This window comes from Eleginops maclovinus, chromosome 7, assembly GCF_036324505.1.
Source record: "Eleginops maclovinus isolate JMC-PN-2008 ecotype Puerto Natales chromosome 7, JC_Emac_rtc_rv5, whole genome shotgun sequence".
NCBI classification, from domain to species: Eukaryota; Metazoa; Chordata; class Actinopteri; order Perciformes; family Eleginopidae; genus Eleginops; species Eleginops maclovinus.
In genome coordinates, this window is record NC_086355.1 from 10995816 (window position 1) to 11010197 (window position 14382).

A 14382-nucleotide genomic window follows, 5' to 3' on the forward strand; every position below is an offset into this window, starting at 1 on the left:
ATTGTATAGATGAAAGATTTATCTCTGGTGCAGTGCCCTCTCTCTATCTCGGGTTATTGTAACAGGGCAAGGAAATAAGAAGCAAATAAATGCCTGAGCCTCGCGTACACACTCTTCCTTGTGTTTTGATAAATGAAGCTTTGCAGATGTTTATTATTCTGATGTAGGACTGTTCATGTGCGGCTAGTCTAAACAAAACTGAACTTTTTGGAAAATAACTATAACTGGTTTATAATAACACACTTTCTTCTTCCTGTATCAATCAGTGTTCACATCATGTTTTTATTGTTTGCTTGATCCTTGTGATCTTTTTAATTTAAATTACACTCCTTAGACTCTGGGGAAAAGCAGATATTTCACAGAAACATTTGAATAATTTCTCAACACTTCCTGTGCACAACAGCAAAGCCCTTACATTATATTCTGTTGCTGAATAACAATGCATGTTTATTCACTCGCCATCTGTAGATCCATTTATTTATTTTTGTTTCTTTTCAAATCTGTAGGAACATTATAAAATACACTTTACAATCCAAAATAACACATTCAATTCAACACACTCAATTAATAAGGAACATAATTCCTTCAAATAAAATAAGGTGCAAGAGGTAATTCAAAGATAATGGGTTTTAGTGCTTCAAACCTCTGGTGGTCTGTGCTCCTAATCTGCTGACTCATAGTTACTGGTTATGTAGACTAATTCCTCAGTAGAGCATGACCATGCTTAAAATATCTGGTTTAACATAGAAGCAATTCAGCCACAAAGGACATATAAAACACTAAAATCTCCCCCCAGCCGGAGAGAGACTCCAGATATATCTGGATTTAAAATAGGAAAGAGGATATCTGCCACGATTTAATTATTTAGTCATGACAATCACAGTACAAAAATATGTTTGTATAATTGATCAAGTCCTACCTCTCTATTGATGCGTTCACTTTAAAATTGTTCTCACTTGCAGAGATTCGCCTTTGAGATTACTGTATGTTGTCAGTAAATCGACTGAAATGCTTTTCTAAATGTTGCTCTTGAAAAAAGTGTCTCTACATGCCATGTAAGGATGATATACAATTCACCATTTGCAGGAATTTTGTGTGGATAGCATCGAACGGACATGAACAAGATTTCGTTTGAGAGTAAGATAGTTTTCAAAAGAAAACCAAAACCAGAACAGAAAGTTTCAAATAACAAAACCTACCATATAAGCTGAATGTAGACGGTTGTGTGGGTTACATAATATTGTTTTAGTTTATTAAACCTTTATTTAACATTAATAATGCAACATTTATCAGACTTTATGAGCCCATATTCTCATTTTGAATATGTATGTTTTTTATGGTTATGAATAGTTAATGATGAAGACTTGCTCTAAATTCACACATAAAAGTCCAGATCGATCTTGAGAGTCAATTTGTTTACGCAGGTCAGTCACACTGGAGATTAGAGTTGATTACTAACAAAGAGCCTTGATGTTGTCTTCTCAGTGCAAGATTATGCAACTGCACCCCCTACTGACCTAGAAGTGAAATGCTGAGAGTCTGATTTATTCAGTGCATTGTATCTCCCCCTGGGTCTGATTTATAGAGAAGATACTGTTTTACTTCTGTGGGAAGGTGAAGGTCGTGAATCATACCCAGTCTCTGCTTGCCCACAATTTTTCTGATGTACAGCCGGCACAGCTGCATGAGAGGAGAGGCTCCTGGGCGTCGAGGTCGGGGGAAGAGGAGCCATGAGAGAGAGATGTTTTGTTATTAGCTACGGCTTAGGGCACCGGCCTTGTAAAGGCCTGGAAAATCGCCACAGTGAGGCTACTCATTTTGTTTGGATTGAATACCTCCTGCTTGTCTCAACAGCCTCTCCACCAGGCTGTTGGGAGGTGCCAGGTCCAGCGGCTGTTTGCCCTCAGCGTTCCTGAGGGAGCCATCGGCCCCATGGTCAAGCAGGACAGAAACCATCTCAGGGCTGGAGAGGCGGGCGGCGATGTGCAGCGGCGAGTCACCGGACACACTGCTGTTCACACTGGCACCTGGAGAAGAGCAGAGCAATGAGGGATGATGTCCTGCTCTCATTACATAACTGGTAGAGAGGATCTCTGACAGCTCCGTCTCTACAGCACCACTTATCTTCTTTATTGCTTACATAAAATACTTTGGGCCATTTCCCAGCTGGCCTGTATTTACTCTAGGGATATGAATATTCAAATTTGAAATCCCAAATTATTGTATGTTTTAAATAAGACACATCATGTGTTTTATATAATGTGTGAATAAGCCAGCAGTGTAAACACGACAGTGTTTATTAACACAAGCACTCCATTTAGGTTTACTGTTGAGCTACTTCTGCATTACCCTAAAATGTCCCTTTAATGTTACTTTATACAATGATTACACTACACTTACCTGGCCAGTGTTTTTGAAATAAAAAAACACGTAATCCGTTAATTACTTTTTGTTCTTCAAAATGGAAAGAAAACTTTACAAGTAAGAGGACTCCATAAAAAAAGGTCCTTAAGTGTGTGAGTATAGTAAGCATACTTAAAGTATTCCAAATAAAAGTACTTATATTGTAGAAGAATGGCCCCTTTGAGCGTTATTACCATTTGTTATATTATGAGATTATTATTATTACGTATACATTAATGTGCAAGTAGCATTTTACTCGCTAGTTGGTTGAGAAACTTGAACTATATACTGTTTAACATTGGATCTTCTTCCATCCATCTACCATCCATCCATCCATCCATCCATCCATCCATCCATCCATCCACCCATCCATCCATCCATCCACCCACCCATCCATTCCATCCATCCAGCCATCCATCATTAAAGAGGTTAAATGTTGAAGCTGAGTGCAATTTTACCAAGTTGAAGCAATTTCCTCACATAACTCAAATGCTGATTTGAGCAGGCGACGTGGAGAGGGAACCCTGATTGGTCGATATACTGATCCACATCTGCACCGTGCTGAACAAGAGGCTCGATGCACTCTATGTGACCTAGACAGAGTCATCACAATGAGAAGTGATGTACAGGAAGGGATGTGCTTTGAAATCTGCTTTGGCTTGGTATCAAGGGAAGAATATGCCATCGTTTTACTTTGCAGCATCAAACAACACATACTTTCTGTTTTGATGAGTGTACATATTTTCTGATGTTTTGCCACCCTATGTGCATTATGTAGGGGCTGGTTAAGCTGCTTCAGCACAGATTATCTGTGCATCTGAGGTGGAATTTGACCTCTGACCTTTGGCTGCAGCCCTGTGGATTGGAGAGCTGGTCTGGCTGGTCCCCAGGGGAATGGCTCCATGTTGAAGGAGCAGAGTTACGCAGGTCACATGACCCCGAGCGCAGGCTTCTGAGAGGGGAGTCTGTCCATCTACTGTTGAACCATTAACCTGATAGGGGTGAGGATATTTTTTGAGAGAATTCGCCAGAAAATCCGGACAAAAAAAAAACACTTTAGGCAAAGTAATTTGTTCTAAGCAAGTGTAAAGATGTACGTGTTAAAGTCACAAGTTAGAAACCTCATAGCCGTGATTATGTGTATGCCATATTAACCGAGAGTCTGCCTTTAAACATGCAGAACACTTTGCCGTTTAAAGGTCGGTGCAGACTTTGTATCTTCAGATTTATGTTAATGCTGCATGCCTTGATGTGTCTGCATGCTTTTCTTTCTTTGGTTAATCTCTTACTAAAATGCACCAAAACAAAGTTAAACCCAGCAATAATTGATGGGCTGCTTCCTTACTAGACTAGAGGAAGATTTCTGGAGTTTCTTTTAAAAGACAGAAAACATATTTAGTTATAATCACAAAAGTTAAGCAAAACCAGACAATAGTGCCTTACTGACATTTGCCCCATTTTCCATCAAAAGCTTGGCGCAAGCTGTGTGGCCTTGCAGACATGCTCCATGGAGGGGGGAAACCTGGTCCAAAGTGTTCAGATTTACGCACATACCCTGTGAACAAACACAGCACGGGACATTTTGTAGATGCATATTCGTACTTTCAGTGTAAGTACATGATCTCAATATGAAAAATGTGATGAGTTTCAGACTTTTCCTCAATAATTACAGAGATACATTTCATTTCATCATGCAGTTTAATGTAACATGCCAAGTCCAGTTAAACTTTACCTGTGCAATGAGTCTCTGCAGAGCAAGCACACGTCCATTAAAGGCAGCATCGTGAATTGGAGACCAATCTGCTTCAGTATCTAGGTATAGACATTAGAAACAATGGTCACCCAAAACCTACTTTTAAATAACAGAAATGTGCATCAAAATGTAAAGCTGAAACATTGTGCACACAGAAGTCAATACACTCTAGCTGCAGTCTCAGCATATGCAACCTGCAGATACTCACCACCCATCAAAGGGTTCGAAAAAAAAACAGGAGTTCTACTTTGACATGCAGTGTCTCGCAGAGTCTCTCTGTGTCCAGCAGACATTGTTTCTCAGTGCCGTTCTAAAAGCTGTTTTAAGGCCGAATGGTTCTGCTTCACAGGTTTGCAACAGAAGCTGAACTGTGTGCTTCTCGAAAGTCAAGATACATCTGAGAGACATTTGCTCCTCATCTGTTTTCACTGTTTTTGTGGCATGTCTGGTTGCTGTGATGTCATTTCCTCTTTGACAAAAGATTTGCCTGCAGGAAACAGGCTGGTACAATGAAGCGATTGGGTCTCAACCAATGAAGGTGCAGAGGGAGTGGGAGAGGGGCCTGTCGAGCAGGTCTGTAATGTCAGTGTAATCTGACACTGTACAGCCACACCCATCCTCTCCAGCAGGAGATGGGCGGGAGTCAAAAGTAAGGATAAAATGAATGGAAGGGACTCAATGTATATGCATAATGATCTGCTCCACTGTTAACGCATTATTGGTAGTCAGGATGTAGTAAGCCTCAATGTCTTAAATGTACCATACGTCTATATTTTCTTCATCTTGAGCCTGATTTAAGATAACACAGTAATGTTTCCACTGATAAAACATTTTTAGCTAATCTTTTAATTGTGGGTTCTCTGGCTGCAGTTGAAATGTAGCATCACTAAACTTTCTGTAGTGCCTCAGTAATGAAAGTGTTTTCCTTTCCTTTCTTACTCCACAAAGAAGTTTAACCCTCGCTGTGAAGGATGTTTGTGCAGAGTTAGATACCAGGCGGCTGTGTTTTTTTGTTCTTATGCTGAAGTGGAGGTTTCTACACGTTCACCTTTAAAATCTAAATTGATTTTGCTGATTGTTTTGACTTCACTACAAATGCGATGTGGTAACTTGAAACCATTTTTCAGTAAAGTAGGACGCATTGTGCATTGTGTCTTAGTTTTGATGCACCAAATATTCGCATACTTATAGGTTTTGGATTTTTCCAATAAGGAGAGCAAGTTAATATGCCTTTAAGAATGTATTTAGGAAAGCACTTTTTTCAGTTTTTTTTATTTGGTATTTATCTAATGTTGGACAAATCGTTAGTCCATGCAGATTATTTAGATCTGTTCTATAACATTTCTGAAGGGGATTTCTAAGTCATTTTAAAATTCTTATTTTCTTGTTTTCTTCTCTTCTTCCTTTAATTCTTTATCAGCATAGTTTTTCAATTCTGTATTTGCCATTTTTGTAACGGTAATGACATTTTGCTGGGATAACAGCAGAATTGTCTTTTTAAATATCCCCAAAAAACAGTTTTACCTAATTACATGTGGTCACAAGGGATCTTAACTAAGATAATCTCATGGCTCGCTTTGAAGAAACCAGGAAATCCACCTCAAATTTAACAGACTGTGGATGGGTGGCATGATCATTAGACACTCTCTTTAAAGTCAAGGCAGGGTTCAGTACCCCCGACATTAAACTTACACGACCTCTGACTTCCCTTCAAGAGTTCAATTAGGTTCCCACACAAAGTCTGTATCTTCAAAATAACAGCTAACAGCTAACAGCTGTTTAATGGGATATTATACACCAGATTTATAAACCCTTGTAAGTATTGATTCAGGCTGCTTTTAGTGCTTCATGTAGGCTACAAATATAGTACAATAATGTGGAATAGTAGTTGCTATATCTTTCCACAAACAGATATTCCCACATGCACCACACCAGCAATATATGTTGTTACTTGAGCTGCAATCCCATTATTTGCACACCAGCAGAGGGCAGCAGCAGATGTTTAAACAGCAAATCGATACCAACCATATTCCTCAGAGAGTTGTAAATCCCTGGCAGCAAGCTACAAGCTTGCCACACAATTGACTTTGTGCCTTGTTGGAGAAGGTGCATATAGATTAGAATGCCATTGCACAAACTCAATGAATGCCCTCTCTGTAGTACTGAATAATGGAAGCCCTTGATACTTTGTTTCCCAATTAAATCTGCTTTATATGTCCACCCGTTTCCTCAAATCTCTGTCCAGACAGGCAGATCCAGCCGCTGCCATGACCTCTTCAGTCTTTGGACGTGGTCAATGTCTTATGCATACAAACTGGGAGGGAAATAATATCAAGGCAAGGTCTTGGTGCAAGTGTCAGCTCATATAACCACCAAATGTCATCCACGTTATGAAACTGAGGACAGGAGAGATTTTATTTCTTAGACTCACCATTTCTGTTTATGCTAAAACAAATGTACTTTTAACTCTTTGTTCCTGAGCTCTGACCTTTCCACTACTGCCACAACAGAGAGAAAACAGGAGATGCTTACTACATACAGAGAGTCATTATTGTTTTGGCTGAAATAAAATTTGATTTTGTGCTTATGTGAAAATCAACAGCTATATGAGACCAGTCCTGCAGTCGCTCTGACATACAAGAAAATGTCTGTTATCAGAAAGACATAACCCATAAATAGCAGGTTGATATAAGGTGGTTGTGATAAAGGACATCAGGCAGCATTCACCGGTCATTTCACAAATGTAACATGGTTGAGCCTGTTGTATATTAATACGCCAAGAGAGTTATCAGTGGGTCAGACTGTTGATGTGTCACAGAATTTGGCTCACATCACCTCCAGGATGCTCCACATACAATCCTGTTACAGCATCCCAGATTACAACCACATACTGTGAGGCTAATGGCATGGATAGATGGATTTAATCAAGCCACTTATTATTCAAAATCTTCAACACATCGTATGCTTTCATTGAGAACTCAACCTAATTGTTCATTGATTAAACATGTTTTTTTAAACTCATTTATAAGATGTGTTTATGTCCTTTATCTGGTGTTAGTCAATAGGATGCATTTACTTAATGTACGTTTTTGATTATGAAACCTATATATTTACTAATTGATGATGTTTATATCATTAAATAGTACACAATCTATATTTACAGAAGATATATATATATATATATATTGAGTATTAAGTTGTTGCATTCACTTATATAATGCAGTGTACTTGTTTGTAATAAATCAGCAGTGTTTTAAGATAACTGAGCCTCAGTGTTACAATAAAAAGTGTATGAAATCAAAAATGTCATATTATATTTTTATGTTGCTATATTTTCTGAAGGGACAATACAAATGTGGGCTACTTAAAGCAAAAGACTGTTCATGATTTAACTAAAATATATTTTCAGTAGCTTGCTGAACTCACCTAATTTGAGACCAAGATCACACAACAGGCCTTTGTCGGTCTCTTGCATTGTAGCACAGTTAAACTACAACTGCAGGGATTAAATAGAAGCACATGATGATTCAACCCCGTGATTTTCTCACAGAGTGGGCTCATGCACCCAATCATTCACTCTACTTTCCTTGTCTTTTCTGCCTTCTCATCACACCGGGGCCCACTTCTCTGTTTCTCTCTTCCCGTTGCGCCATGGCCTCCCCCCGGTTGGAGACTTTCTGCTGTCCGAACCGGGACGCGGCGACAGACTTCGTGGTCACCTTCCAGCCCGAGCTGTTCGGGGCTCTGGGACTGGCAAGCGCGAGTCTCAGTCTAATGTTTGCCGTTTTACAAATTCTGCCAAAACGCAAAGGATACAGAAGACTCGGGCAGTATCCGCTGCCGAGACCCGCGTCCTCCTCCCGGATATTGTTCATCATCAGTATATGTGACATACTGGGATGCACAGGTAAAGAGTATTCTTACTTTCCCTGAGAAAAAGAAGTGTTTCAGAACGTTTGTTTCAGGATTTAATTACACTCGCAAATATTTAGTTTTTAACCCTTTTATTGCACTGCATTCGCTTTTCTGACATAACTTTTGACGCAAAAACATGGATACAAAATGCCCACTCTTGGCTAATTTAAAACTTAGTAACACACTTCTAATATGCAAATCTAAACTCAAAGTGTGTACATAGATTTTTCAAGATGTTTAGTTCTAAAGCAGTTTATTACGAAACAAACGAGTGAATTATGATCCTCTCATGTGAGTCATGAATGACTCATAACCACTGCAAACCTTCTGTTGATCTGAATGAAGAATTGTTCTTATAGCAACCAACCAATAGTAACATTGTATTAACACTGAAAAACAGTGTAAAGTAACTAAGTAGATTTACTCAAGTACCACACTTACATACTTCATCTTTTTGCAAATGTGTACTTCTTCCCCACTACAATTCAGAGGTAAGTTGTGTACTTTTACTCCACTACATGTAATAAGTACCATTAGTTACTCTGCAGATTTGGATTAATAATGTAAAATATGATCAACACTTGCTGCACCTTGACCAGCTTTGATAGCATTTTAAAGCATCAATAACTTATAATAAAAACATAGCATTCATATTATTCTCAAATGGGCCAATCTTCATAAAGGCTACATTTAGTTTTGGTACTTTAAGTTTATTTGTATGCCAAAACTTTTCTACTTTTGCTTGAGTAATATTTGAATTGCAGGACTTTTAGTTGTAACGGAGTATTCCTACGCTCTGGCACTACTTTTATTTACGTACGAGTACTTATCCCACCTCTGCTGAAAAAGGCTGTAGAGTATTTCCATTCACATTAGAACCAATGTGACACTTGAGCTGTTCATTCATCCCTCTTCCTGTGCTCTTGTTGAGAGAGGAGGCAGATGAAGTCATGTATTACTGTGTGCTTAGTGCCCAGCGAGATTCATCCACCACTGCGGAATAACAGCTTGAAGCACACCCATGACACAGTTTAAAGAGAAATATACAACAGCATGTAGCCTGCATCACATTAAGATTCTGGGAGAGCTCCCTGTTTTTCCATCCACAGTGAAGAGTCTTGTGTAGGAAATGGAAACACCCTTATAAAACACACCTGGAGGTAGTTCATATTTCCATGACATAAATCTGCTATTAAACAGACTCCCATGACTGAATGTACTTAATTAACACACTTAATAATACAGAATGAAATGATGCTTTAAATGTTAATCAAAGTCAGATCCCTGTTCTCTTTTTGCCCTTATATTATTTCCTCTTCCAGCAGGCTTGTCTGATTCCCTCAACAGTTTACAAGTTTGAGATCATGTGTTGTTTTCCTCCTCCAGGTATCATCGTCCGATCATCTGTCTGGCTGGGCCTGCCAAACATCATTGACCGTGTCTCAGTGACCAACAGCACTGAAGTCTGGCCAGAGGTCTTCTGTGTCGGCAGCGCAGTATGTATGATGCATTTTGACAAATCTTCATATTTTTTAACAATCTAAAAGTGAACTTAAGCCTTTATGTGAGTAAATGTTGTTTAAGTACAGCTTGATGTCTGACAGATGACAGTAAAAGGGGCTATAGCGGAAACATACTCATAATTCTGTTTATTCTAAACCATGTGTGATTCTGGGAAATCCGGATTACCCGCATGCTCAATAAGCATGTGCAGAGCTATTCAACTTTAAAGTCACACATAACATATTTACCTCAGTTACTTATGCTTCTTATTATGATGAATGATCCATATTATGACTCATATAGTAAGACCTTTGTCTCATTTATGTGTTACAGATGTGGATCCAGTTGTTTTTTAGCGCTTCTTTCTGGTGGACCTTTTGTTATGCTGTCGACGTCTTCCTGGTGGTGAAAACTTCGGCGGGAATCAGGTGCTGTGAACATCACCTTCCATACTTCATTATCACCTTAACATCTCCTCCTTTAGTCACAAGATGAAGCAAAAAGCCTTAAACTGAGCTGAGAATGTGTGAAACATCTTTCTCTCACTTATTCCTCCTTTCTTCTATTTATGTTATGCTTCTTCTCACATTACTTCCCCTAAAACTGGTTTGAAAATTGTTGTAAAGAAAGCATTTCCTGAAGGTGTAACAATGGATCAATCCAGTCATACTATTTAACTTTCTTCTTGTGTTTCAATGGGCTAACAATACAAACATGTATCCTCAAGATAAAAGAGCAGCATGTGGTTGGAGCTCAGTCTCATGACTTGTTTCTCTTCCATCAGCACCATTATCCTCTACCACATGATTACATGGGGTCTGGCCGTGCTGCTGTGTGTGGAAGGAGTGGCAATGCTTTACTATCCATCCATCTCTGAGTAAGTCCCTTTGTTGTTCCTTTAGATTCACCGTCCAGCACCTTCCAGAATTTTGTCACTGTCTTTTGTCCTTCAGGAGCCTGAAGCTATCAGTAAAACTGTGGATGGCTAAGTCAGTGTGTCTGTCCATAGAAACATTTCTCTATCTCCCAGTGATTGTCCATAGCTTTTGTCTGTGTTGCCCAACTGTGAGCAAATGTTAATCAGTGTGTAGCTTTGATTGCCAATGCTAATTTCATAGTTTTTTTACGTTCTTGTGCAGTTGTGAGCAAGGCCTCCAGCACGCTATCCCCCACTATGTCACCACATACGCACCCATGCTCCTCGTCCTCGTGGCCAATCCTGTCTTCTTTAACCGGACTATATCTGCAGGTAATTCCTATACTTTTAAACTGTTATGTCATATACTTTCCTGCACATGTACATCGATTTTGAATATCTAATTCTCTCTTCTTCCAATCTAGTGACATCTTTGCTAAAAGGGCGACAAGGAATCTACACAGAAAATGAGAGACGGCTGGCCAATGAGATAAAGATACGCTTCTTTAAAATCATGCTGGTGTTCTTTATCTGGTATGTTAATATTATTTATCAAAGGGAAACACTTAGTCTGACATTTTCAGTAACATGTTGTCTGCTGAGGTTTAGGTAGATAGAAAGATATATACTTTATGTATCCCAAATTGGGATATTTTGTTCTAGCAGTGTCAAGCATTAAGCAAATCAAAAATGTTTAAAAGAGAATTAGAAGATTGTAACTTTATATTTAATATACAGACAGGAGAGTCTTATTTGTCAGCAGCCAGTTAGCTTAGCTTAGCACAAAAATGGAAAACAGTAGGAAACAGCTAGCTTGGCACACTCAAAAGCAATAAAATGTACCCCACAGCACCTCTAAAGCAAACTAATTACCATGGTATACCTCGTTTAATTTGACAATGTGTAAAAACAACATGATGTTAGTTTGCTGCTTGCCTTATAATGATAACAAGACTCCGGGAAGTAAAGCTATTTTCTCTTATGAGAATATTTGATCATACTGATTTATTTATTTAGAGGATTATGTTTTATATATCACAATTCATAACCTATGATGCACCCTGCATTACCTTACCATGAGTCATGCATTAGTCAAGCATTACTTAGGTTATAAAATGTTAGAATTTACAAGGTCATTTATCATTCAGCCATCTTGCTTAAGTGTAACACTTGCAACAATGTGACTCTCACAAGGCAAATTCCTGCAAATCCATACATGATTGTGGTTATAAGAGTTCATGATAACCCTACATTGGTTTCCTCAGGAAAATAAGAGCTGGATATCAGCTGCATTTTTATTTGATGAAAATAATAATGTATTTAAAAGCTGTATTTTTTGGGGGAGGTAAGAATAAGTAAAATATTGATAGATTTGTTAAAAGCTAATTAGATATATTAATGTTTTAGCTGGGTTCCCAATATCATCAATGAGAGCCTCCTCTTCTACCTGGAGATGCAGACAGACATCAATGACAACGGCTTCAGGAACATCAGAAACGCAGCCCTCATCACATGGTTTATCATGGTGGGTTAGAAACATTAACATAACTAATGAAGAACACAAGTTTTATTGATATCTCAAACCTTTAACGTTTCTACTTTTGACATTCTCAGGGTATCCTGAACCCTATGCAAGCCTTCCTCAACACCCTGGCCTTTCACGGCTGGACGGGCTTCGATGTTGACTTCAGACTGCAGCAAAGGAGAGAGCTGGCCTGGGACTCAGTTTCTACTTCAGTGCCTAACACAGCAGCACACAATCCCACGGTGGGCACCACTCTGCTCTACCAGAGTCATGTCCAGGAAGCCAAAAAAAACATGATGAGCAACGGACAGCACTCTGACGCCATCAGCGTCCTCTCAGAAGGTAATTGGGCGAGTGCCAGTAACAGCTCACCTGTGTATCAGGGCTGGTGATGCTCTAAAGCCTCCTGTGGGCTGCATGATGTCTCCTGATGGCTGAACTGTTTCCTCTTTATATGAAGCATGTGATTTCTTCTAGGGACTCATTATATTGTGATATTATCCACTGAGAAATGTGTTTCTAATGTAGAAAGCTTTTTTATTTTTGTATAATGGTGATCGGCGACATAGTGACATTGACCAGCTGAAAGTTAAAGCTCTCTGTGATTTGTTTTTTTTTTAATAGGAAAAAAAAAGTCATTCTGGATGCAATAATGAGGCATGCAGGGTCACAAACCCCCTGCAGGATCTTCTGTTTTATCCACGCCGACTGAGTACAGTGGCATGAAATTGTTACAGATTTTTTGTTCATAATGATCTGGTGAAAAGACTTTTTCCACAATTCAGCATGTGTTTATCGATTCACCGTGTCAGGGCATGCTTTTTCACATAATGTGTGCAAATCCTGACCTTCTGTTAAGGGTGCTGCAACTGTGGCTAGTTCACTCAGAGCTGTACGTGACATTATTGAAATGCATCAAACTACATGCAGAGAACAATGGCAAAGCTGTAGATTATTAGGATAAACATGTGAAATACACTCAGTTGCATGTGTACATGATGCACATAGCTAAAACTACAGCAGTCTAATGCAACAGCCTTATAATTCATCTTTAGGAATGGGAAATGCATTCCATTTAGTGTTGAAAGTATGTAAAACTGTATGGTGTAGTTTTTTGTACTGTTTGATTATATTATATTGTACTAAGAGGCATGTTTACCCTCATTCATATATATGTGGGGAGCAGCTAACAGTATAACCTTGCAGGTTGGGTTAATAGCAAGACTGTTGTATTAAATCACTTTAGTTTTAGCTCGGTTTACCTACTGAGTGTAGATTAAACACTTATTTGCATTTTTCAACATGTGCTTTTGTTACTTTGACATGTCAAAATGTCTGCTGGGCTGTTACTATATTATTAAATGTATTTTGGGATGATTTGGTAAAGCATTTCATACAGTATTGTTTGTCCACAATGTAGTACATGTACGAAGGCTATTCAATGTTTCGTGTCTTTGAAATAACAATTCATTAGAAATAAAAAGGTAATTTTTTTTAAAGGATTTGTTTTTCATTCATTCACATAGACTTCACTTCCAGTTAAATTCCAGTATAGACGGGAACATAATTACAGACTGTATTTGCAAGATATGCTAAAATTCCCAAAATACATTTAGAAATAAAAGCACATGCACATTTATGGTAATGGGTGTATCAATAAGAGATCAGCACCTCAATAGATGAGCAAATTGATGAGCTGTGAAGGTGTCGTGTGCAGTAACACAGTATTCTGCCCTATTTTGTCTTGATAGGTTCAGAGTCTAGTACAGTTGAAATCCACATTTCCAGCGAGCTACGAGACTATGAGGATGTAGACGCTGATGAAGAATCCTTGGAGAACTCTGTGAGGCACTAGCTGGGGGTGATCAACTACTTCCCCTGTGTGACATTTTTCTTTAAGTTACTGTTGTTTTAGGATTTGTTCTCTTAGCCTCTTTTCTCCCATTGAGATTTTTCCTCCAGATATCAACTGGTCATGAGATTTCATTAGTTGGTCAAACTGAAAAAGTCTAATTCTTGATTCTAAGCCTTTCATTCCTTCCTAAGCTTTTGTAAATCTGTCTGTACAGTGCTGTACTGTAACCAAAGCTGAACACTACAAGTGATACGTCACTGTCTCTTTAGCAGTCACTCAATGGAACAAACACAACTTTTAAAAGTGCCTTCAGTGCTCCAGTAAATTATTCTCCCGGATCATTAAATATATTAATGTCTGTTAATTATTGTCATTAAACCCTCAAAGCAAGACAGAATGTAATAAGCTAATTAGTGTCTGCTGTTTTAAACAAAGTTACTGTGTTTACAGTTGTCCGTCTTGTATTTTTGCACACATCTATTTTATACTTTATTAAATTTCCAAAACACTTG

At 38.6% G+C, this 14382-nt stretch overlaps 2 protein-coding genes across 4 annotated transcripts; one reads left to right on the forward strand and one right to left on the reverse strand.

Annotated features, from left to right (window-relative positions):
- Positions 1-460: 460 nt before the first annotated feature.
- On the reverse strand, positions 461-8000 carry LOC134867233 (ankyrin repeat and SOCS box protein 9-like). Of its 2 annotated transcripts, none has more exons than XM_063887638.1 (7): positions 7583-8000; positions 4136-4215; positions 3851-3958; positions 3245-3395; positions 2862-2996; positions 1836-2027; positions 461-1700 (listed from the first exon to the last, which is right to left on the reverse strand). In XM_063887638.1, exons 1-7 carry the CDS (start codon positions 7629-7631, stop codon positions 1549-1551), a joined length of 867 nt encoding a protein of 288 aa, XP_063743708.1. In that variant the 5' UTR covers positions 7632-8000; the 3' UTR covers positions 461-1548. The 2 variants fall into 2 exon arrangements, with proteins under 2 accessions (XP_063743708.1, XP_063743707.1); XM_063887637.1 differs by lacking the exon at positions 7583-8000 and adding an exon at positions 4365-4969.
- Positions 7718-14367, forward strand: gpr143 (G protein-coupled receptor 143). 2 transcript variants are annotated; one of them, XM_063887636.1, is made up of 9 exons: positions 7718-8063; positions 9458-9567; positions 9908-10002; positions 10359-10451; positions 10714-10823; positions 10916-11024; positions 11898-12015; positions 12105-12357; positions 12640-13514. In XM_063887636.1, the coding sequence occupies exons 1-9, from the start codon at positions 7808-7810 to the stop codon at positions 12666-12668; spliced, it is 1173 nt and encodes a 390-aa protein (XP_063743706.1). In that variant the 5' UTR covers positions 7718-7807; the 3' UTR covers positions 12669-13514. The 2 variants fall into 2 exon arrangements, with proteins under 2 accessions (XP_063743706.1, XP_063743705.1); XM_063887635.1 differs by lacking the exon at positions 12640-13514 and adding an exon at positions 13767-14367 and having other exon boundaries at positions 7721-8063.
- Positions 14368-14382: the final 15 nt, after the last annotated feature.

What these genes read in the sequence shown, in the direction of transcription:
- LOC134867233 (XM_063887637.1), bottom strand. Translation starts at nt 4,449, where the DNA reads ATGTCTGCTGGACACAGAGAGACTCTGCGAGACACTGCATGTCAAAGT. An exon ending in CCACAGGGCTGCAGCCAAAG is followed by an intron (nt 2,997 to 3,244) that starts GTCAGAGGTCAA and finishes GACTCTGTCTAG; the next exon opens with GTCACATAGAGTGCATCGAG. An exon ending in GCTGTTGAGACAAGCAGGAG is followed by an intron (nt 1,701 to 1,835) that starts GTATTCAATCCA and finishes CTCGACGCCCAG; the next exon opens with GAGCCTCTCCTCTCATGCAG.
- gpr143 (XM_063887635.1), top strand. Translation starts at nt 7,808, where the DNA reads ATGGCCTCCCCCCGGTTGGAGACTTTCTGCTGTCCGAACCGGGACGCG. An exon ending in TACTATCCATCCATCTCTGA is followed by an intron (nt 10,452 to 10,713) that starts GTAAGTCCCTTT and finishes GTTCTTGTGCAG; the next exon opens with TTGTGAGCAAGGCCTCCAGC. An exon ending in TAACCGGACTATATCTGCAG is followed by an intron (nt 10,824 to 10,915) that starts GTAATTCCTATA and finishes CTTCCAATCTAG; the next exon opens with TGACATCTTTGCTAAAAGGG.